Source organism: Chrysemys picta, chromosome 1 (genome assembly GCF_011386835.1).
Source record: "Chrysemys picta bellii isolate R12L10 chromosome 1, ASM1138683v2, whole genome shotgun sequence".
NCBI lineage: Eukaryota > Metazoa > Chordata > Testudines > Emydidae > Chrysemys > Chrysemys picta.
Window position 1 is genome coordinate 350,489,912 of NC_088791.1, and position 21,776 is coordinate 350,511,687.

The following is a 21,776-nucleotide window of genomic DNA, read 5'->3' on the forward strand; positions in this document are numbered from 1 at the left end:
GGAGTCTATGCTGCACTCTGGGTATGGAAAGGTAGAAATTTCCTGACCAGTCTATGGCTGGGGTTTTGTGCCCATCAGCTTCTCTGACCAGCCCTCCCATCTCTGGCAGCCCTCTGCACCATGCCCCATTCAGCAGATCCTGCGGGCAATAGCTGCTGTGACAGGCCCTGGGTAGCACATCTCTAATGAACCTGTGCTAGCAGGGAACTGGAGAGGTTCCTAGAGCAGTTGTGGGGGCACAGAGGTTGTGTGTGGGTGGGGCTTAGCTAGCAATGGATCACTGAGATCTGTGCATATCTTTGGGGAACCTGGGTCCCCCTTTTCTTTCCTCAGGGAGAAGGGAAGGGACTTTCCCTCCTGGAACTATCCGAGGGAAATTTCCATGTACAGAGCCATGTGGCATCTCCTTCACTGGCCTGCACCCTGGGTTTCTGATGCTGAAAAGGGTCTGTCGGGTAGAAAACGGGTCCTATATTATTCTATTATTTATTTCATTTTAGCAAGATCACAGCTGTGACAGCATCATTGTTACCACTCGGCCACCCTCACAATCCTACCAATCGGAGCCATGCAAACAGTGATGACAAGCCCAGAGTCCAGGAATAGAGCCTGCAGCATCACCACTCATCTCCTGTGATTTGGCCTCCTCCAGTTTGCCATTGGTTGTGACAGGGGTTAGAGCTGGTGCACAGAAAGCCAAGCAGCTGAGGTTCCCTGATGGTCAAGTGGCCCCCAAGGGAATGTGCAAACATGCTTCATAAAGGCAGTTGCCTCCCTGTCTGAACTGATACTGCCTGTGCAACCTCTCTGATGACTCCTTGTCCTTTAGGGTGAAGACCTCTGGTGTCAGCGACTCCCCATCTAGCAGGAATTGGGTACGTTGGCAGGTTTCACTAGCTTTAAAATGTGAAGGGAAGGGAAACATTTGCACATGTTCTGTGCAGCGGCAGAGGACTCAGCTGGGCTGTCGGGGTGACTCAGTGACGGGCTGGAGGACAGGCAGCGCTAGGTAGCTTGGGAACCTCTCCCCTACATATGACCATGCTCCACAATGGGTTATTCAAGCTACACAGAAATCTGACTTTCAAAGTGAGCTCGGAGTTTTAAATCCCTGAAGCCCCAAGAAAGAATTTTTTCAAGGGGTCCCATTTCTAGAGGTGCTGTGTGCTCTGGGCCCGATGCCACCAGGGCTGAGTGAGAAGAGACTCCACGGAATATCACTGACTAGTTCGCAAATTGCCTCAGGTTTATTTAATCCTGGAAATTTAATCAGCAAATGCATTTTCAGCGATTTTATTCTCTGGCTTGATTTTGAAGGCAGGAATTCAGAGCTGCATTTCTCTGGGGTAACAGGTCTGATAGGGCATATTTTAATATTCTGACTGGCTGAGGGGTCTAGAATCTCCTCAGAGCTACAGCGCTACCAGCATCTCTGCCCCCTCTCTGGTCTCCGAATGCCAGATGTCAGACCTCGAACCCTGCCCTCTCCTAGGGTGGAATCCTGCGACCCTCCCACCCTCAGACTGGGCCCTGGGCTACCGCACAATGTGAATCAACTGTGCTTGCCCAGGAGTTCGCACTGGGTTCAGCGCCTGTGGTTCTTCCCTTTGGGAGCCTCTGAGTAGTGGTGAGACGAGTGACCTGCCAGCCTTCTTGAACCAAAATACTGTTTAATCTGAACAGGAGGAAGAAAGCAACATGGGAGAATAAGAGGGTTTTCAAAGAACAATCTGTACACATCTCTGACCCCCAAACCCTCCCACTCTGATGGGGACCCAGGCAGGCCGGGAGCTTTCAGAGTTCCCTAGTGGTGTCTGTGCATGTCTGTCTGAAGAGCTTCCCAGCAACAGCTGCAATCCACTTCCTGCAAACCCTCATCGTGCCTGAATAACAGGTGCTGGGGTTACTATGTACTAGAGAGTGAGAGCTCAGGGAATGAATATTTCATATACTGACCCCAATGCCTGTTACCACTCAGGCTATAGGCTACAGACTGACAGGACGGAACCTGAGGAGAACCAATCAGCTATTAACCCAGGGACAGAGGAGCTACTAGATTTTTGTTTGCTGACAAGCCACTGAATGAGAGGTGAGATGCTGGGGTCTTTTCAGGTTCTGAAGGAATCCAGATGACAGACGCTACATTTTAAGTCCCACTGTAACCTGAGAAATAATTTCTGAAAGAAGATCAGAGGGGAAAGAATGGGTTGACATGTGTGTGCTAATGTACACATGTGTAAATGTTATGGCAAAGCTTTTCATTGTAATACAATATTACAAACCAACCTTTCGTGATATTGTTGTATGTTGAAGGCCAGCAGCAGAGTTGTTGGAATCTCTAAAGGAAGGAGCAGTGGTAACTTTACTGCTTAATGGCTTTTGCTTCCGAAAGTATATCAGAAGTGCTCCACATACTGTTTGCAAAGGGTTTATGCTGTGAAATCATTTTCAGTGACTAGTTGTATATGTCTCCTGGTAACTGACCAGTAGCTGTTTCTAACACTTACATTTAGAGTCATGAGCACAATCCCTCTGCAATATATGTGCAAGATTTCCCAAAAATTCCTGAGAGAACAGAGCCGCTGGTCTATGTTTCAGCAAAGAGTAGAGCTGAGGTGCAGGAAAGGGGAGTGTAATAGCGATTGTATGTAACTTACACCCATCACCTCTTACAGGAGCATTGCTCAAGGAATTTGCACACTCAACTGGATATGAGTGCAAACCTAGTGTTTTCACTATTCACCCATTTGTAATACCGTCCCCTTCCACGCCCAGCTGAAGCAACTCTGTGTGTTAGCTTGTAACTTTCCAAATATCTATAAATGCCTGCATGGGGAGAGGATGCAGGTCCTGTGAGGATGAAAAGAAGTCTGTAGGATGATCAGACTCGCTGGATTCAGTCACCTTTGGCCAGGGAAACACTTCGGCTTCTCTTGGAGGTATTCTTGGGGTCAGAGTATATCTCTGGGAACATCTGGTAAGGGAAAGTAAATAGAACCCAGTTCTGCCTGAATTTACACAAGTAGATCTGGAGTGACGCAGTTGAAGTCAGTATTATTGAATTAAGAAAATGGCAATAAGAATTTATCTCATGTACTGCAACGAGGCAGTGGCATAATTTTGAAGTGTCACGAGTGGAGAAAATTATATGAAACACATTTATAAATATCTTCAATCGAGGATACACAGATGCAAAGACCGTTTTCAACTGGCCATCTGTTTAGATTCATGTCATCATAAAATGGGCCAAACTCAGAAGTGGAGGGCCAGAATGGGTGTCTGTGGGAAGGTCACAATTGCAAAATCACACAGTGCTGAAGGGGGCTGCGGAACTCCCAGCAACAAGATATCAATGGGGCCAAGAGGTTAGTAGGACTCAAAGAGGGACTGGATGTTTATATGGGTAACCAGAAAATCCAATTACAATAGTGAGGATTATTTTAAATAAAGCCTTGGAATTGCTCTAAACTCTTCCTGATTTACACCATAAAATATGTCTAACTAGTGGGTGTCAGGGAGAAATTTTCCCTGGGAGCAGGTTATCTCATGGGTGCCTATTGTGGGGCTTCTTCCACCTTCCTCTGAAGCATCTGGAACTGGCCACTGGATACTGAGCTAGATGAACTGCAGGTCTGATCCAGTCTGGAAGTTCTTGTCTTCCTATCAGTGGTATATATCCAATATTATGATTTTGCTGATCTTCCTTGAGCTCCTGGGAACCTCTAGACTTGCACGGAGAGCAGAAAGATGTCTTGTTAAATATCATGTAGTCTCCTGTTCTTTTTCCTTTCAGAAAGGAAAGTTCAAAACACCTTGGAGCTGCCCAGTACATTATGTCAGCAGTCAATGACACCAAATTCAACTCTGCAGTGTTCCTTCTCACTGGGATACCTGGGCAGGAAGACGTCCATCTCTGGATCTCTGTCCCATTCTGCCTAGTGTATGTCATTTCGATAGTAGGCAATTCAGTTATTCTGTTCATTATAAAAACAGATCAAACCCTCCATGAGCCCATGTTCATTTTCCTTTCCATGTTGGTCATCACAGACCTTGGCTTATCGATATCCACCATACCAACAACACTGGGGATATTATTATTTAACTCTAGGGAGATAAGCCTCGATGCCTGTTTCTCCCAGCTCTTCTTCATCAACTCTCTTTCATATATTGAATCCTCCGTTCTCTTCTTGATGGCCTTTGACCGCTTCATTGCGCTCTCTAACCCACTAAGATATGCTTCCATCTTAACCCCACTGAGAATAGCTAAAATGGGACTGGTGGCTGTGCTAAGATCAGTGGTCCTAATATTCCCACTCCCCTTTCTCCTGAAACGGTTCCGATACTGTCGAGCCAATGTCCTGTCCCATTCCTACTGCCTGCACCAGGACGTCATGAAGATGGCTTGTTCTGATATCACAGTCAACATCATCTATGGTTTGTCTATTAAACTTTTAACAGTGGGGTTGGACTTATTGCTCATCTTTCTCTCCTATGTGATGATCCTCAAAACTGTGCTGAGTGTCGCATCCCACGCGGAGAGACTCAGGGCCCTGAACACCTGTGTATCCCACCTGTGCGCCATCGTGTTCTTCTACTTACCACATATCGGCTTGTCTGTGATACACAGATTCGGGAACAGCTCTTCTCACTTGCTTCAAATTTTCCTGGGCTACATCTACGTGCTGGTTCCTCCCCTGATAAACCCAATCGTGTACAGCGTGAAAAGCAAACACCTGCGAGCAAGGATAATCAGGGTGTTCTTTAAGTGAACAGTGAGTTCATCACCCAACTCCAGCAGTGTTGACAGAGGCCGTGAAAAACACATGCTCCATATTCCATCCCAGACCCTGACATGCATGCTGGAATGAGCTAATGATCTCCACTTTGAAAAGAGAGGTTCTGATGGGATCTAAGGCCTGGAGCAATGTGGGAGGGGTTGGTGAGGGAGGCTAGAGCACTGGTGGAAGGAAGGCAGCAGCATTTACAAAGTGACTGTGTGTGTGGAGAGCTGTGGGACCGGTGGTATTTTGGCCCATAAAGAGCTGTGTCAGTGGCTTCTCTAACCTCAGAATTCCTGCCTGTAGAGTCAATAAAGAGAAGGGATGTAGATGCTGTTTCCCGTTACACCTGGCCTGTCACTGTCCCGTCTCTGGTTAAACATCCCTCCCTGAGCGCTCTGGGTGCTGCGTGATCCATTGGCGCTGCAGCAGCTGTGGACAGGGGCTATTCATGGGGCCCAGTCACCCATCCTGCACACAACACTCCCACTGAGCTCACTCCCCTCTGTGTCAGAGCAGAGCTGTGTGTGTGTGAGGGTCTGACACACAGGAATCCTGGCAAGAGACGCAAGCCCAGATTCCCTCTTCCTCCCCACCATTTATCCTGCTCCAGGGGTGGAAACGGTGCTCAGCTCCCCCACACAGTCTCAGCTATCTCCTATCCCAGCCCAGTCCATTCACTGTATGGTGACCACCTATTCAAAAGGCAAAAGCAGGACACATGCAGGAGCCACGTCTCCTTTATGACCCCACTCCAGGTGAACTAGAGCAGCTGTGAGGAGCTCTAGACCATTCATCGACCCTGGACAGGAGGCTAGGGGTCCTGAGAGAAGCCCCCAGCCTGTGTTCCCACCTCCCTGGATGTTCAACCCAGGGATGGTGCAGAGTCCGGGGCTCCCCACAGCATCCTGGGCTTCTGGGGCAGCTCTTACTATGGCCCGTCTCCAGCCTGGCCGGGGTGCAGAGGCTCAGGGGAAGTGGAGGAGCAGGGGGCAGGGCCTAGTGGGAAGAAATGGGGCAGGAGGTGGGGGCTCAGGAGAAAAGGAGAAGCAGGGGGTGTGGAAAGCCTGAATCAACACTGACCCCAGCAATCAGGGTGATGGGGGCTCCTGAGTAAAGGAGGAGGATGGGACTGGAGGGTAGCAGAGCCTGTGTTTTGGAGAAGACTGAATTAATGTGACCCCACACAGGGGGATCTTGTTTTAAGTATCGCAGGCTGTCAGGGTTCCCTCCCCACTCTGAACTCTGGGGTACAGATGTGGGGACCCACATGAAAGACCCCCTAAATTTATATTCCACCAGCTTAGGTTAACAACTTCCCCAAGGCACAAATCCTTTCCTTGTCCTTAGATGGTATTGCTGCCACCCCTAAGTGATTGAAACAAACACTCAGGGAGAGGCAACTTGGAGCCCTATCCCCCCCAAAATATCTCCCTTTCACCCCCTTTCTTGAGGTGGGGGTGAGAATAATATACCAACCGATAGGTTGACAAAGTGAGCATAGACCAAATCCCTGTTTTTTAGGACAACTGAAAATAAAATAAAACATGCACATCTAAGCCTAATACAGTAATACAACTGAATCCAGATAAAATTTCACCCTGAGAGATGTTTCAATAAGTTTCTTTCACAGACTGGACACCTTCCTAGTCTGAGCATAGTCCTTTCCCTGGTACAGCCCTTGTTCCAGCTCAGGTGATAGCTAGGGGATTTCTCATGATTGCAGCCCCCTTTGTTCTGTTCCACCCATTTATATCTTTTGCATAAGGTGGGAATCCTTTGTCCCTCTCTGGGTTCCCCCCCCCCCCTTCTCAGTGGAAAAGCACTAGGTTAAAGATGGATTCAAGTTCAGGTGACATGATCACATGTCACTGCAAGACTTCATTACCCACTTGCCCGCACACACATATACAGGGAGACTTACAAGTAAAACACAGCCATCTGCAGTCAATTGTCCTGGTTGATGGGAGTCATCAAGATTCCAAACCACCATTAATGGCCCACACTTTGCATAATGACAATAGGCCCTCAGAGTTATATTTCATATTTCTAGTTTCAGCTACAAGAGTGGTACATTTATACAAATAGGATGAACACACTCAGTATATTATAAGCTTTGTAATGATACCTTACAAGAGACCTTTTTGCATGAAGCATATTCCAGGTACATTATATTTAACCTCATTAGCATAAGCATATTTTCATAAAATCATATAGAGTGCAACATCACAGCTTTGGCTCTTATTCCAATGGGTCCTTGGGTCATTCATGCACCAAAGAAAAACTCAAGAGAAAAACAAAGAAATATAAATTGATTCAGTTGAAGCCCCGCCCCTGCATACATCAGTATATGTATTAGTGTGGCGGGAGGAGGAGGGCGTAAACTCTTACAGACACAAAGAAGGGGGGCGTGATCAAAAAAGAATGAGAACCACTGAACTAGTCTGACCTCCTGTATAGCACAGGCTGCAGAATTTGACCCAGTTATCCCTGTATTGTGCCTAATGACTTGTATTTGATTAACACATAACTTGTGTTCCTCTAAAGCGTCTTTTACAGGAATGCATGAAGTCTTTGTTTGGAGGGATAAGGAGAATCCACCACCTCCCTTGGGAGTTTGTTCCACTGGGTAAAGCACAGTCATGTTTCAAAATGTGTGCCTCATTTCCAAATTTAATTTATCTGGCCTCAGTTTCCAGCCATTGGTTCTTGTTATACCTTTACCTACTACATTAAAGAGCCCGTTAGTAGCTGGTATTTCATCCCTGTGAATGTGCTTGTACATTGTTATCAAAAACCATGAGGAGTCCTGTTGTACCTTTAAGACTAACAGATTTATTTGGGCATTAGCTTTCGTGGGTGAAAGACCACTTCTTCAAATGCATGGAGTGAAAATTACAGATACAAGCATAAATATACTGGCACATGAAGAGAAGGGAGTTACCTTACAAGTGGAGAACTAGTGATGACAAGGCCAATTCAATCAGGGTGGATGTTGCCCACTCCCAATAATTGATGAGGAGGTGTCAATACCAAGAGAGGGAAAAATGCTTTTGTAGTGAGCCAGCCACTCCCAGTCCCTGTTCACGCCCAAATTAAATAGCCAGGGGCCATAGGAATGGGTCTCAATCACACCCACCCCAGACTGTCTCCCACTGCTATAGAAGAATTATAGAGACACGATCCCATTTCCCCAGCAGTTTCTGTGACTTTACTCTTTTCCTCTGGGGCTTCAGGAAAAAATTCCTCCTTGCTGCTGACAGACCCCTGGACAGCCCGAGCCACATTGAAAAAGTCATTCCCCAATAATATTTGGGTTGGGTTATGGGGAACAGCAGAAACTGTTAATTCAGTTTCCAAATCCTCAGTTTTCATGTGCACTTTAGCCAGAGGCACAAGGATTTTGTGACCCCTACTAACAAAAGCTTTGCCATCTGTCCTGGCAGTATGTCTTTCTCCTGAACAAGGCCTCCCCTGTCCACAGAGATTTCTGCACCTGTATCCCTCCACCCAGCAAGCTCTTTGCCTTTTACTTGGACAGCCTTTATGTGCTTCTTGCCAGGCTGTGCAGTGGCTACTTTTACAAACTGTGTATGATAAGTGGCAAGTGCCTGAGGTGCGTCTGTGCACTGCGTAGCAGTATTTCCCTGAGTTACTTGATGCCTGTTCTCACTCAGCACAGGGCATTCATTCCTCAGGTGCTCAATGGAGTTACAACGAGAGCACCTCCTGGGCTCTTTTGCTCTTGGAGGAGTGAAACTGGGGAAGTGAGTGTCCAACCTCCCATCCACCCTCCTTCTTACAAGGGGTAAAATGGGAATCGTGGTTCCCACCAAACTTAAACCCCTCGGCCTGTGATTTGTTTCAAATAGATGCTTGGAACCGTTCAAATTGATCAGCAAAAGTTGCAAGTTCGTCAACAATTTTTACCCTCTTATACCATAAGCACCGTTTCATATCATCATTACATATATTCAGGAAATGCTTCTGAGCAAACAGAACACACATTTCTTCAAAGCTTGAAATACCTTTCCCCCTTACCTACTTATCCATCAAATCTCTCCTTTGGTTTACATATGCCACATTACTCATCCCAGCCCCTCTCTTAAGGGTTCTCAATTTTACTCTATATGTTTCAGGAGTCATCTGAAACTGTTTTAAAACCATTTCCTTGAATTAACCATAATTTGGAGCATCACCCAGTGGAATCTTATTAAATATATCCAGAGCAATCCCAGACAACTTTGCAAGCAAAATGATCATCTTCTGATCCTCTCGAATCTCATGGAGCACACACAGCCTCTCAAAGGTGATGAAGTATTCAGCAACGTCCCATATCTCGCTGTATCCAGGACACAACCCCTCCCATTTGTGGATTTTTGGAGAAATGGAGCCCCCTGGTGGGTGGTTATGGTTCTGCCTGTTAGGATATAGATATTCAGGCCTGTCTGTAAAGGCCTATACTTTAAGAATTTAGGCATATGTTTATCATTTAGCTAATTATAAAGGTATAAAAGAAAGAATCTGCATAAGGGCCTTCTCTCACTGTGACTGTCTGAGGCTCTGTTTTTAAGCTAAGGCCTTCGGCTAAGCAGTGGGAGCAGCCATAAACTGGAAAGTGTATGGTCACGTTCTTAAACATTTTAAACTGTTATATTGAAATAAGGCAATCTTGGACTGTTAGAAAGGTAATCCGATTTCTAACTTTAGAGAAAGGGAAGAGTCTAGACGGTGTAAAAGAAAATTTAGTTTAATAGTTTTTTGCTTGATAAGAACTCACTTATCAATAGACACAGCTGGGAACCCTTGTGTCTTTATAGATGTAGTTGTGAAATCCTCACTTTGGTATTGTTTTGTCATTATAGTTTCCACTTTGCTATGTTTATTTGCATGGTCTCTGGTTCTGTGATTGTTTTTGTCTCCTGTATAATTAATTTTGCTGGGTGTAAACTAATTAAGGTGGTGTGATATAATTGGTTAGCTAATTATGTTACAATATGTTAGGATTGGTTAGGTAAATTTTAGTAGAATGATTGGTTAAGGTATAGCTGAGAATATTACTATATACTTGGATTTAAGCTTGCTGAAAGTTCACCCCAATAAACATCAGATTGTTTGTACCTTCGGACTTCGGGTCTTGCTGTTTTTTGTTCATGCGAAAATGACCAGGGAAGTGGGAAAGAGAAGAAATAAGTTCGCTAACACTGCCTCTCTATCGAATCCAGTTCTTGCTTCCTCTCTTTTCCTCTCTCCTACATCTCCTTGGTTCGCAGTTCCATGACTTGCTTCTAGGCTTCGATTTCTTTATCTTTCAATTACAGGGCAGCTTTTTGCCTGGCTGCTACTTCCTCCATGGCCCTCTGGTGGGCTGCTTTCTGTCTGGCTTCTTCTGCTTCCTGTTATTTTATCTGTAATTAATTCCATCTGTCTCTGGTGCTCTTTCTCCCTCTCTTCTGCCTGTAACCTGCAGAGCTCTAGCTTCTTGGTAACTTCACTTTCATTCATTTTCCTACTTTTCTGTCCCTGCTTCCCTTGCCTGAAATAAGCAAACAGAAAACAACAAACTGGTAACCACTTTGATTGTTCTCCAGCCACCACACTTAAAACTCACTTAAAATCACCACCAGTGTCTCAAAGCAATAAGCTGTGTGCATGACTCTGCTTGCTGTATCACAGTGATGGGTTGTCCCCCCTTGCGGGGTGCCACCTGATGTACTAGGGTACCACTAAGCCCGTCTGTTCCACCAGCTTTGGCTCCCTCACCCTGTCCTACTGAACCACGCCCTCAAGCCTCCTACAGCACACACACACGGGTAGGGACACAACCAGCTGCAGAAAGACACAGACACTGAAATCAGTACTGCATGGGAAGGCTTTCCGCTAAGGAATTGCCAGGCACTCAAGTGCATGCCCCCGCTGGAGTGTAAACCCAAAATTGTATTGTCTTGTGCTGCACAGAGAACCATACAGCATAAGCTAATTGAAATTCGCCTCCTCCTTCAATGTGGAGGAAGATAGGCACAGCTCTTTGACCACTCCCACCAGTTATGAATTCCACAAATTGGGTTTAGAGAAAATAAAACAAGTTTATTAACTTCAAGTTTTGAAGTGATTATAAGGGATATCAAACAGAGCAACGCAGATTACTGAGCAGATAAAACAAACACACAAAGTAAGCTTAATACATTAAAGAAACCGGCTAGAAGTAGTAATTTCTCACCCTAAGTGTTGTTTTAAGCAGGTTTCAGAGTTTCTTGAAGACAAATTGCACCCGCTTGCAGCTTAAAACTCCAGGCATTCCTTTCACAGGCCAGACACATTTTCCAGCCTGGGCTCAGACTTGCATAAACCACATCTTAGTTATGCCAAAATTATATTATAACAATATTTCCATGAAAAATATGGGGCATAGTGACGCATATATCATCTTTCAGGTGCCTGTACAGTGTCAGCTCAATAAAATAGGTCACTTTCCCCTTGATGTGGGAAAGATATGCAACAGCCTTTGTACACAGAGTTGAGATTTTCCCCAGACACGATACTCAAAACATGCTGGTGAAGATAAAGCAGAAAACAAGTTTATTAACAACTAAAAGATGAATTTTAAGTGATTATAAGTGACAGCAAAGAGATCAAAGTAGATTACCTAACAAATAAACAAAAATGCAAACTAAGCCTAACATAGTAGATAGATTGGCTATGAATTACCAGTTTCTCACCCTGACTGATGATAGAAGCAGTCCATCAAGTTTTCATATGAAGGCTAGAAATTCCTTTAGCCTGGGACTAGCACTTCCCCCAGGTCAGTCTTTGTTCCTCAGATGTTTCCAGGAGTTTTCTTTTGTGGGGAGTGAGGCCAAGAGATGACGACACACCCCACCTTATATAGTAGGAAAATATAGGTACCAAAATGGAGTTTACTGTTATGTAGTCTGGTCACATGCCCTTATCTGCCCTGCTGAATCATAGCAGACATTATGCATATGTTGTCCGGAGGTGTCAGGGTTCCCTCCCCACTATGAACTCTAGGGTACAGATGTGGGGACCCACATGAAAGACCCCCTAAGCTTATTTCTACCAGCTTAGGTTAAAAACTCCCCAAGGCACAAATTCTCCCTTGTACCTTGGATTAGGTAATGCTGCCACCACCAAGTGATTAGACAAAACTCAGGGAAACGACCACTTGGAGTTCCTACTGCTCCCTAATATCCCCCAAGCTCTACACCCCCTTCCCTGGAGAGGATTGAGAATAAAAAAGATGAGCACAGACCAACCTGGGCTTTTTTTTAGGACACTGAAAAAACCAGCCAGATTCTAAAAAAACCCAGAAATTTATTAGAAAGAAAAAAGGTAAAAGAAGCACCTCTGTAAAATTAGAATGGAAGATAATCTCACAGGGCAATCAGATTCAAAACACAGAGGATTTCCCTCTGAGCACAACTTTAAAGTTACAAAGAGAAAACCAGGAATACACCTTCCTCTCAGCACAGAGAAAATCACAACCCAAAATAAAAGTTAACACATTCCTTTGCTAGCATTTACTAATTCTAATGGAGTTGGATTGCTTGCTTTCTTGATATGTCTCTAGCAAGCCACAGAACAGACAGACAAAGGACAGACAAAAACAAAGCCTTCCCCCACCCCGATTTGAAATATCTTGTCCCCTTATTGGTCCTTTTGGTCAAATGCCAGCTAGGTTACCTGAGCTTTTTAACCCTTTACAGATAAAAGGATTTTGTGCCCCTGGCCAGGAGGGATTTTATAGTACTGTATACAGGAAGGTTGTTACCCTTCCCTTTATATTTATGACAGGATGGTTCTCAGGAAGGCTCACCAGGTGGGGGATAAGTTTATTCAAGGGCCTATTGTTTTCCATAATGGCCCATTGCCCTGAATAGGCCCTTCACAATCACCTGTCCAGATTGGAAGCATTTTGCCTAGTGGGTTTCACCTAGTGTAACTACATTTGAAATACAGATACATAGTCAATATTCATAACTTCACATACAAAAAGAACACATGCACACAAATAGGATCATCATATTCTGCAAACCATAATTTTTCCACAGAAGAAATTTTCCACATAATTTTCCTCACAAGACATGTTTTGTACAAGATCTATCATAACTATGTCATAATCAGATGGGGGTAGCATCACAACCACCTCCTCAGCTGCCCTGGAATCTGCATGGCACATATAAACAACTGAGGATCTGTGGGAAGAGACAAGGTTTTCCCATGGGGTGGTTTGAGGTCTCAGGAGAGGAGGCGTGGAGCGGCTGGGTGGGAGGGAGATGGTTCCAGCCAGCCTGCCCGAGGCTCTTCTCACCATGGGGAGGATATGATAGAGGTCTATAAGATCCTGAGTGCTGTGGAGAAAGTGAATAATGAAGTGTTATTTACTCCTTCACAAGAACCAGGGGTCACCCAGTGAAGTTAGTAGGGAGCATGTTTAAAAAACAAAAGAAAGTCCTTTTTCACACAATGCACAGTCACCCTGAGGAATTAACAAGGAATGTTTGGAAATCCAAAACTATAACAGGTCCAAAAAATAACTAGATAACTTCATGGAGGATAGGTCCATCAATAGTTATTAGCCAAGATGGTCAGGGTGTCCCTAAACCTCTGACTGCCAGAATCTGGGAGGAGACGCAGGGGATGGATCACTCGATAATTGACCTGTTCTGTTAATTCCTTCTGAAGTACCTGCACTGGCCAATGTCGCAAGTGTTGTCTACTACTTCTCATAACACAAGAACTAGGGGTCACCAAATGAAATTAATAGGCAGCAGGTTTAAAAGAAACAAAAGGAAGTACTTCTTCACACAATGCACAGTCAACCTGTGGGACTCCTTGCGAGCGGATATTGTGAAGTCCAAGACCATAACAGGGTTCAAAAAATAACTAGATAAATTTATGTAGGATAGGTACATCTATGGTTATGAACCAGGATGGGCAGGGAGGGTGTCCCTAGCCTCTGTTTGCCAGAAGCTGGGAATGAGCGACAGGAGAGAGATCACTTGATGTTTACCTGTTCTGTTCATTCCATCTGGGGCACCTGGCACAGGCCACTGTCAGAAGACAGGATACTGGGCTAGATGGACCTTTGGTCTGACCCAGTAGGGCCATTCTTATGTTCTTATATTCTCAGGATCACATCTGTGACAGCAACATGATTACCACTTGGCTGTCCTCGAGGTAGCCATGTGACTGATCAGAACCACATGAACAGTGATGACAAGCGTGGGTTCCAGGAGCAGAGCTTGCAGCCAGGCTGACGCTGCAGTCCAGGTGGGCAGGATCACCACCCATTCCCTGTGATTTGGCCTCCTGCAGTTTCCATTGGCCATGACATGATTAAAGCTGGTGCACATGAAGCCAAGCAGCTGAGGTTCCCTGATGGCCAAGTGGCCCCCAAGGGAATGTGCAGACATGCTTCATAAACACAGTTGCCTCCCTGTCTGAACAGACACTGCCTGCTGCCCATGCAACCTCTCTGATGACTCCTTGTCCTTTAGGGTGAAGATCTCTGGTGTCAGCGGCTCCTCTTCTAGCAGGAACTGGGTACGTTGGCAAGTTACAAGGCTGCAAGCTGTTTCCAGTTGCAGACATTCTGTGTAGCGACAGAGGAGTCATCTGTCAGGGTGACTCAGTGATGGGGCTGGAGGGCAGGGAGCACTAGGTAGCTTGGGAACCCCTCCCCTACATCTGCCCATGCTCCACCGTGGGTTGTGAAAGCTCCACAGAAATATGACATTCAAAGTGAGCTCAGAGTGTTTAAACCCCTATCCCTGAGTAAGGATTTCTCCAGGGGTCCCTTTTCTAGAAGTGTCATGTGCTCTGGGACCGATCCTGCCAGGCATTGAGGGAGAGAAAACCCCATGAAATATTAGTGACTAGTTCCCAAATCCCTTCAGGTTTATTTGCTCCTGGAAACTAAATCAGCAAAAGCGTTCTCAAAGGTTTTATTCTCTGGCTTGATTGTGAAGGCAGGAATTCAGAGCTGCATTGCTCTGTGGTAAAAGGTCTGATATGGCCTATTTCTATATCCTGACTGGCTGAAGGTTCCAGCATTTCTGCCCCATAGATAATCCTCAAAATTACAGGGCTACCTGTATCTCTGGCCTCCAAGTGCCAGATGTCAGGACTCGTATCCTTTCATGTCATGGGGTGGAATCCTGTGATCCTCCCACCCTCAGACTGGGACCTGGGCTAAAACACACTGTAGGTCGTTTGAGCTTCCCCAGCAGGTCTGATTGGGTTCAGCACCTGTGGTTCTTCCCTCTGGGAGTCTGACTAGTGGCGAGACGAGTGACCAGCCAGCCTTCTGGAACCAAAATACTGTTTTATCTGAACAATAGAAATAAAGTGTAACATGGGAGAATAAGAGGGTTTTCAAACAAACAGCAGTCTGTATACATACCTGACCCCAATCCTTCCCTCTCTGACGGACACCCAGGGAGGCCGAGTGCCTTCAGACTTCCCCAGTGGTGGCTGTGCCTGTCAGTTTGAATATTTTCTCAGCAACAGCTGCCTCACCTCTGAATAGACTCCCAGCGCTGGCAAAACAAGCTGTGTAACGTGGCTGGAGCCTGGACATAGGCTCTTCTCAGCTTGTAGCTCCGGTGTGGTCTCTCAACAGCCCTGAAGTCCTTACTGAGAGACGGCTTTTGTTCAGATGTTTCTTCCCTTCCTCTCATTTTCCAGCAGCCTGCTGTTAAAATAAGAAGAGCCATAATATAGCCTAAACATAAACATCCCAATAGTTAACCCAGTATAGTTACACAGCAAACATCCCAAGAACTGGGTTTAACATGCATGTCTGTCCCAATGCCGTACCCAGGTGCTAAGGATTTTATGAATACAGGACAGAGGCAGTCAGAGAGAGAGAGAGAGAGAGAGAGAGAGAGCAATAAACTACTTGCATGTGGGAAATGAAAATCTTGAAATCCACTTCCTGCAAACCCTCATCGTGCCTGAATCATAGGTGCTGGGGTCACTATGTACTAGAGAGTGAGAGCTTACAGAAGGATTATTTTCTATACTGATCCCAAAGCTTGTTACCATTCCGGATACAGGCTACAGACTGACAGAACAGAACCTGAGGAGAACCAGTCAGTTATTAACCCAGGGACAGAAGAGTTACTAGACTTTTGTTTGCTGAGAAGTGACTGAATGAAGGGTGAGACGCTGCGATCTTTTCAGGTTCTAAAGAAATCCAGGTGACAGATGCTACATGTTAAGTCCCACTCTGACCTGAAAAATCATCCCTGAAAGCAGATCAGAGGGGAAAGACTGGGTTAACATGTATGTACTAAAGTACAGACGTGTAAAAGTTATGCCAAAACTTTTCCTTGTAATACAAATATTACAAATCAAACTTTCATGATGTTCATGTATATAGAAAGCCAGCAGCAGAGTTGTTGGAATCGCTAAAGGGAGGAGTAGTGGTAATGTTACTACGTAATGGCTTTTGCTTTAGTAATTATTTCAGAAGTGCTCCACATACTCTTAGCAATGGGTTTGTGCTATTAACTCTTCATTCAGTGAACAGTTGTATGATACTGTCTCCTGGTAACTGACCAAAAACTGTGTCTAAAACTGACAGTCAGGGCCATGAACACAATTACTCTGAAATACCCATGCAAGACCTTCCAAAAAGTCATGCGAGGACAGAACCACTGGTTTCTCTTGCAGCAGAGTAGAGATGAGGAGCAGGGAAGGGGAGTGTAAAGTGGTTGTATGTAATTTACATCCATTTATGCCCATTCACCCATTTATGCCCATTCACCCGCACTTGATCAGCTGAATTAACTGTCTGTGTTAGCTTGTAACTTGTCATGTATCTACAGACCCTTGCCTGGGGACAAGATGCAGGTCCTGTGAGGATGAAGAGAAGGCTGTAGGACAATCGGAATATCTGGATTCCATCAACATTGGCCAGGCAAAGCATTTCATCTCCTCTTGGTGGGATTCTTGGGGATCAAAGTGTATCCGGGTGAGCATTTGGTAAGGAAAAGTTAATAGATCCTGGTTCTGATCGAATTTACCATGTACATCTGGAGTGATGCAGTTGAAGTCAATGTTATTGAATTAAGAACCTATCCGCAAGAATTTATTCCATGTGCTGGAAAGAGGTAGTGGCAGAACAGATAAGTACAATGACCATTTCCCCCATGCACTTTCCATGTGTTTATACACATGTCATGATACAGTGGGAAACACTCAGAAGAGGAGAGCCAGAAAGGGTGTCTTTGGTAAAGTCACAATTGTAAAATCATACAGTGTTCAAATGGGCTGTGGAACTCCCAACCAGAAGATATCAATGGGGCCAAGAGCTTAGGACTGGATATTAGTATGGGTAACCATAATATTCAATTACAATTGTCAGGGTAGTTTTCAAAAGTCTTGGAAGGGCTCTAAACCTTCCTGATTTCTATCACAAAATGTGTCTGATTAATGGGAATAAGGGGGAAACTTTCCCTGGGAGCAGATATCTCATATCTGCCTATTGCAGGGCTTCTTCCACCTTCCTCTGAAGCATCTGGAACTGGCCACTGGATACTGGGCTAGATGGACTACAGGTCTGATCCAGTCTGGCAGTGCATATCTTACTATTAGCGGTTTAAATCCAAGAGTATGTTTTTGCTGATATTCCTTGATATCCTGGGAGTCTCTAGACTTGCACTGAGAGCAGAAACGTGTCTCATTAAATATCATCGAGTCTCTTGTTCTTTTCCGTTTCAGGAAATAAAGTTCAAAATTCCTCAGACCTGTCCATTACATTATGTCAGCTGTCAATGATACCAAATTCAAAGCGTTCCTTCTCACCGGGATACCTGGGCAGGAAGACATCCATCCCTGGATTTCTATCCCCTTCTGCCTAATGTATGTTATTTCGATAGTAGGAAATTCAGTCATTCTGTTCATTATAAAAACAGATCCAAGCCTCCATGAGCCCATGTACATTTTCCTTTCCATGTTGGCCATCACAGACCTTGGCATATCGATAGTCACAATACCGACGACACTGGGCATATTCTGGTTTAATTCTAGGGAGATCAGCCTCGATGCCTGTTTTGCCCAGCTGTTCTTCATCCACTCACTTCAATGCATTGAATCCTCCATGCTCTTGTTGATGGCCTTTGACCGTTTTCTTGCAATCCGTGACCCTCTGAGATATGCCTCCATCTTAACCTTGCCGAGAATAGCCAAGATGGGACTGGTGTTTGTGCTAAGAGGGGTGGCCATAATACTCCCACTCCCCCTTCTCCTGAAACGGTTCAGGTACTGTCGAGCCAATGTCCTGTCCCATTCCTACTGCGTGCACCAGGACGTCATGAAGATGGCTTGTTCAGATATCTCAATCAACAGCATCTATGGCTTGTTTACTACACTCTTAACGGTGGGGTTGGACTCACTGGTCATATTCCTCTCTTATGTGATGATCCTCAAAACAGTGCTGAGCATCGCATCCACTGCGGAGTATGTCAGGGCCCTGAACACCTGCGTCTCCCACCTCTGCGCAGTCCTCCTCTTCTACACGCCAATGATCGGCCTGTCTGTGATACACAGATTCGGGAAGGGCTCTCCTCCCTTGCTTCAGATTCTCCTGGGCTACATCTACCTGCTGGTTCCACCCCTGATGAACCCAATTGTGTACAGTGTGAAGAGCAAACACCTTCGTGCGAGGATAATCAGAGTGTTCATCAAGTGAAGGGTCAATTCATCACTGGCTGCAACACTGGTGATGTGGTAGCCGAAAAACACGGGCCATCTATTCCATCCTGGACCTTACAACTGAGATGACATGAGCTACTGATCTGCACTGTGTAGAGAGAGGTTCAGTTGGGGTCTAAGGCCTGGAGCAATGGAAGATGGGCTGGTGAGAGAGGACAGCGAACTGCGGGAAGAAGACCAAAGCAGGCAGCAGCATTTACAAAGTGACTGTGTTCATGGAGAGCTGGGGGACCGGTGGAATGTTGGCCCATAAATTGCCACTTCAGTGGCTGCTCCGACCTCAGTATTCCTTTTGATACAGTCAATAAAGTAAACGGTTTTAGAGTGGTAGCCATCTTAATCTGTATCAGCAAAGACAACGAGGAGTCTTTGTGGCATCTTAGAGACTAACAAATGTATTTGGGCATAAGCTTCCGTGGGCTAAAACCCGCTTCATCAGATGCATAAATAAAATGAAGGGGGTTGGATGATGTTTCCCATTACACCTGGCCTGTCACTGCCCCCTCTCTAGCTAAACATCCACAGGCTGTGAAGAAAACTAAATAAAAATGAAATGTATGGAGATATAAATATCTCATAGAGCTGGAAGGGACCCTGAAAGGTCATTGAGTCCAGCCCCCCACCTTCACTAGCAGGACCAAGTACTGATTTTGCCCTAGATCCCTAAATGCCCTCCCTCAAGGATTAAATTCACAACCCTGGGTTTATCAGGCCAATGCTCAAACCACTGAGCTATCCCTCCCCCTAGTTGTTCTGCAGTCACACCCCACGCCCTTCCTGAGTACTCTGGGTGCTCTGTGATTTATGAGAACTGCACCAGCTGTGGACAGGAGTATTCAATTGGCATGGACACCCACCCTTCCCCTACTCCCTCAGCCACGTACTTGTGACAGCGTCATGTCAGAGATATGATTAACATTGGATCCCTTGGAGAAGCCATTCAGGGAGCCCCATTGATAGCTGTGTACACCACATACCTGCTGAGCCCACTCCCCACCTAAACATAGGAATGCTGCATGTCTGAGTGAGGGTCTGTTACGGTTCCCTCCCCACTCTGAACTTTAGGGTACAGACGTGGGGACCCACACGAAGACCCCCTAAGCTTATTTTTACCAAATCAGCTTAAAAACTCCCCTATTCCTTGGATTAAGTAATGCTGCCACCACCAAGTAATTTAAACAAACATTTAGGGAGGGCTACTTGGAGCCCTACCTTCCCCAAATATCCCCCAAGCCCCTACACCCCTTTTTATGGGAAGGCTTGAGAATAATATCCTCACCAATTGGTACAGGTGAACACCGACCCAAACCCTTGGATCTTAAAACGATGAAGAAAAAAAAAACAATTAGGTTGTTAAAAGAAGAATTTTAATTAAAGTAAAGGTAAAAGAATTACCCCTGTAAAATCGGGATGGTAAGTACTTTACAGAAGAACAAAAGACTTAAGAACATAGAGGATCTCCTCTCTAGGCAAAACCTTAAAGTTAAAAATCCAGGGATAAACCTCCCTCTAGACAAGGAAAATTACAAGCCAAAATAAAAGTAAGCTATCACATTTCCTTATTATTACTTACTAATTTTAATTGAGTTGGATTGCTTGCCTTCTTGATCTGTCTCCAGCAGGCACACAGAACAAACAGACAAAGAACAGACAAAACAAAGCCTTTCCCCCCTCCCCAGATTTGAAAGTATCTTGTCCCCATATTGGTCCTTTTGGTCAGGTGCCAGCTAGGTTACCTGAGCTTCTTAACCCTTTACAGGTAAAAGGATTTTGTGCCTCTGGCGAGGAGGGATTTTATAGTACTGTATACAGAAAGGTGGTTACCCTTTCCATTACATTTATGACAGGGTCTGACACACAGGAGAACTGGCAAGAGTCTCAGGGCAAGATTCTCTCCTCCTCTCCTTCATTGTGCTGCCCCAGATGTTTTAAAAAGGGTGGAGATGGTCCTCAACTCCCCCACAGAGGCACAGAGAGCTCCTATCCCAGCCCAGCCCATTCAGTGTAGGGTGACCGCTTTTCAAAAGGCTAAAGTGTGACACATGCAGGATCCCTGTCCTCTCTGTGACCCCACCCCTGCTCCTCTTCTTCCCCCTTGAGGTCCCACGCTCTGCTCCTCCTCTTCCCCTGAGGCTGCACCCTCTGCCCCATCTCTTCCCCCAATACCACACCCCTGTGCCTTCTCATTACCCGAGGCTCCACTCTCTCTCCAGGCCAGAAGCTAGAGCCGCACATGGTAAGAGGTGCAAGGGAGCAAGAGACACTGTGAGGAGCCCCAGACCTTCCACCTGCCCTAGACAGGGGATTGCAGAGCACCAGAGAAGCCCCCAGCCTGTGTCCCTACCCCAGGATGCATGCTCCAGGGGAAGGTGGAGAGTCTGGGGCTCCCACAGCAGCCTGGTCTCCCGGGGTAGCTCTTACCACAGCCCGGTTTCAGCCTGTCTGGGGGGCGGAGCCTTGGGAGAAGTGGAGGAGCAGGGGGAAGGGCCTACTTGGAAGAGATGGGTCAGGGGCGGGGCCTCCTGGGAAAATGAGGAGAAGGTGGTGTGGCAAGCCTGAAGCAGCAGTGACCCCAGCAAGAAGGTCGGTGGGGGGCTCCTGAGTAAAGAAGGAGGATGGGGCTGGAGGGTTGGGGAGCCTGTGTTTTGGAAAAAACTGAATTAATGTGACCCCACAAAGGGGGATTGTGGGGTCACATTAATTCAGTTTTAGTATTTTAGTACTCCTGGATTTTAATACTCCAGGCTGAGAGTAAGTCATTGCAAGGACCTTAGAAGAAAGCGCAGGGTGCCTGCAGGGCTACCTTAGACCCCCAGGGAACAGTCTGGGGTGGCACCTGTCAGCAGGGACTTCACCAGAGTGTGATGTGCTCTTGGAATCCGTTACCAACAGGCACAGGTCAGCCCAGCCCCTAGGCTGCTCTAAGCTCCACTGAGGCATGGGGAGAACAGGCAAGTGAATCAAACCACTATAGCAGGCTCCTTGCAATCCCTGCTCTCTGGACGAGGGGCGGCTCTAGCTTTTTTGCTGCCCCAAGCACGGAAGGCAGGCTGTCTTCTGCGGCATGCCTGCAGGAAGTCCCCAGTCCCGCGGATTCGGCGGCATTCCTGCAGGAGGTCCACCAGTCCCGCGGCTTTGGCGTACCTGCCGAATCCACGGGACCGGCGGACCTCCAGCAGGCATGCCGCAGAATCCGCGGGACTGGGGACCTCCCGCAGGCATGCCGCCAAAGGCTGCCTGACTGCCGCCCTCTCAGGG

General features: G+C 46.2%; 2 protein-coding genes across 2 annotated transcripts; both read left to right on the forward strand.

Moving 5' to 3' along the window:
• Positions 1-507: 507 nt before the first annotated feature.
• On the forward strand, positions 508-9,871 carry LOC101945902 (olfactory receptor 51G2-like). Its single transcript, XM_042843818.2, has one exon. It carries the CDS (start codon positions 3,834-3,836, stop codon positions 4,767-4,769), a length of 936 nt encoding a protein of 311 aa, XP_042699752.2. The 5' UTR covers positions 508-3,833; the 3' UTR covers positions 4,770-9,871.
• A 7,667-nt stretch (positions 9,872-17,538) lies between these two features.
• LOC101946175 (olfactory receptor 51G2-like) lies at positions 17,539-18,823 on the forward strand. Its single transcript, XM_005311446.4, has one exon. The coding sequence runs from the start codon at positions 17,566-17,568 to the stop codon at positions 18,493-18,495; it is 930 nt and encodes a 309-aa protein (XP_005311503.1). The 5' UTR covers positions 17,539-17,565; the 3' UTR covers positions 18,496-18,823.
• The last annotated feature ends 2,953 nt before the right edge of the window (positions 18,824-21,776 follow it).

Coding starts and splice junctions, on each gene's coding strand:
- LOC101946175 (XM_005311446.4), top strand. CDS start 17,566: ATGTCAGCTGTCAATGATACCAAATTCAAAGCGTTCCTTCTCACCGGG.
- LOC101945902 (XM_042843818.2), top strand. CDS start 3,834: ATGTCAGCAGTCAATGACACCAAATTCAACTCTGCAGTGTTCCTTCTC.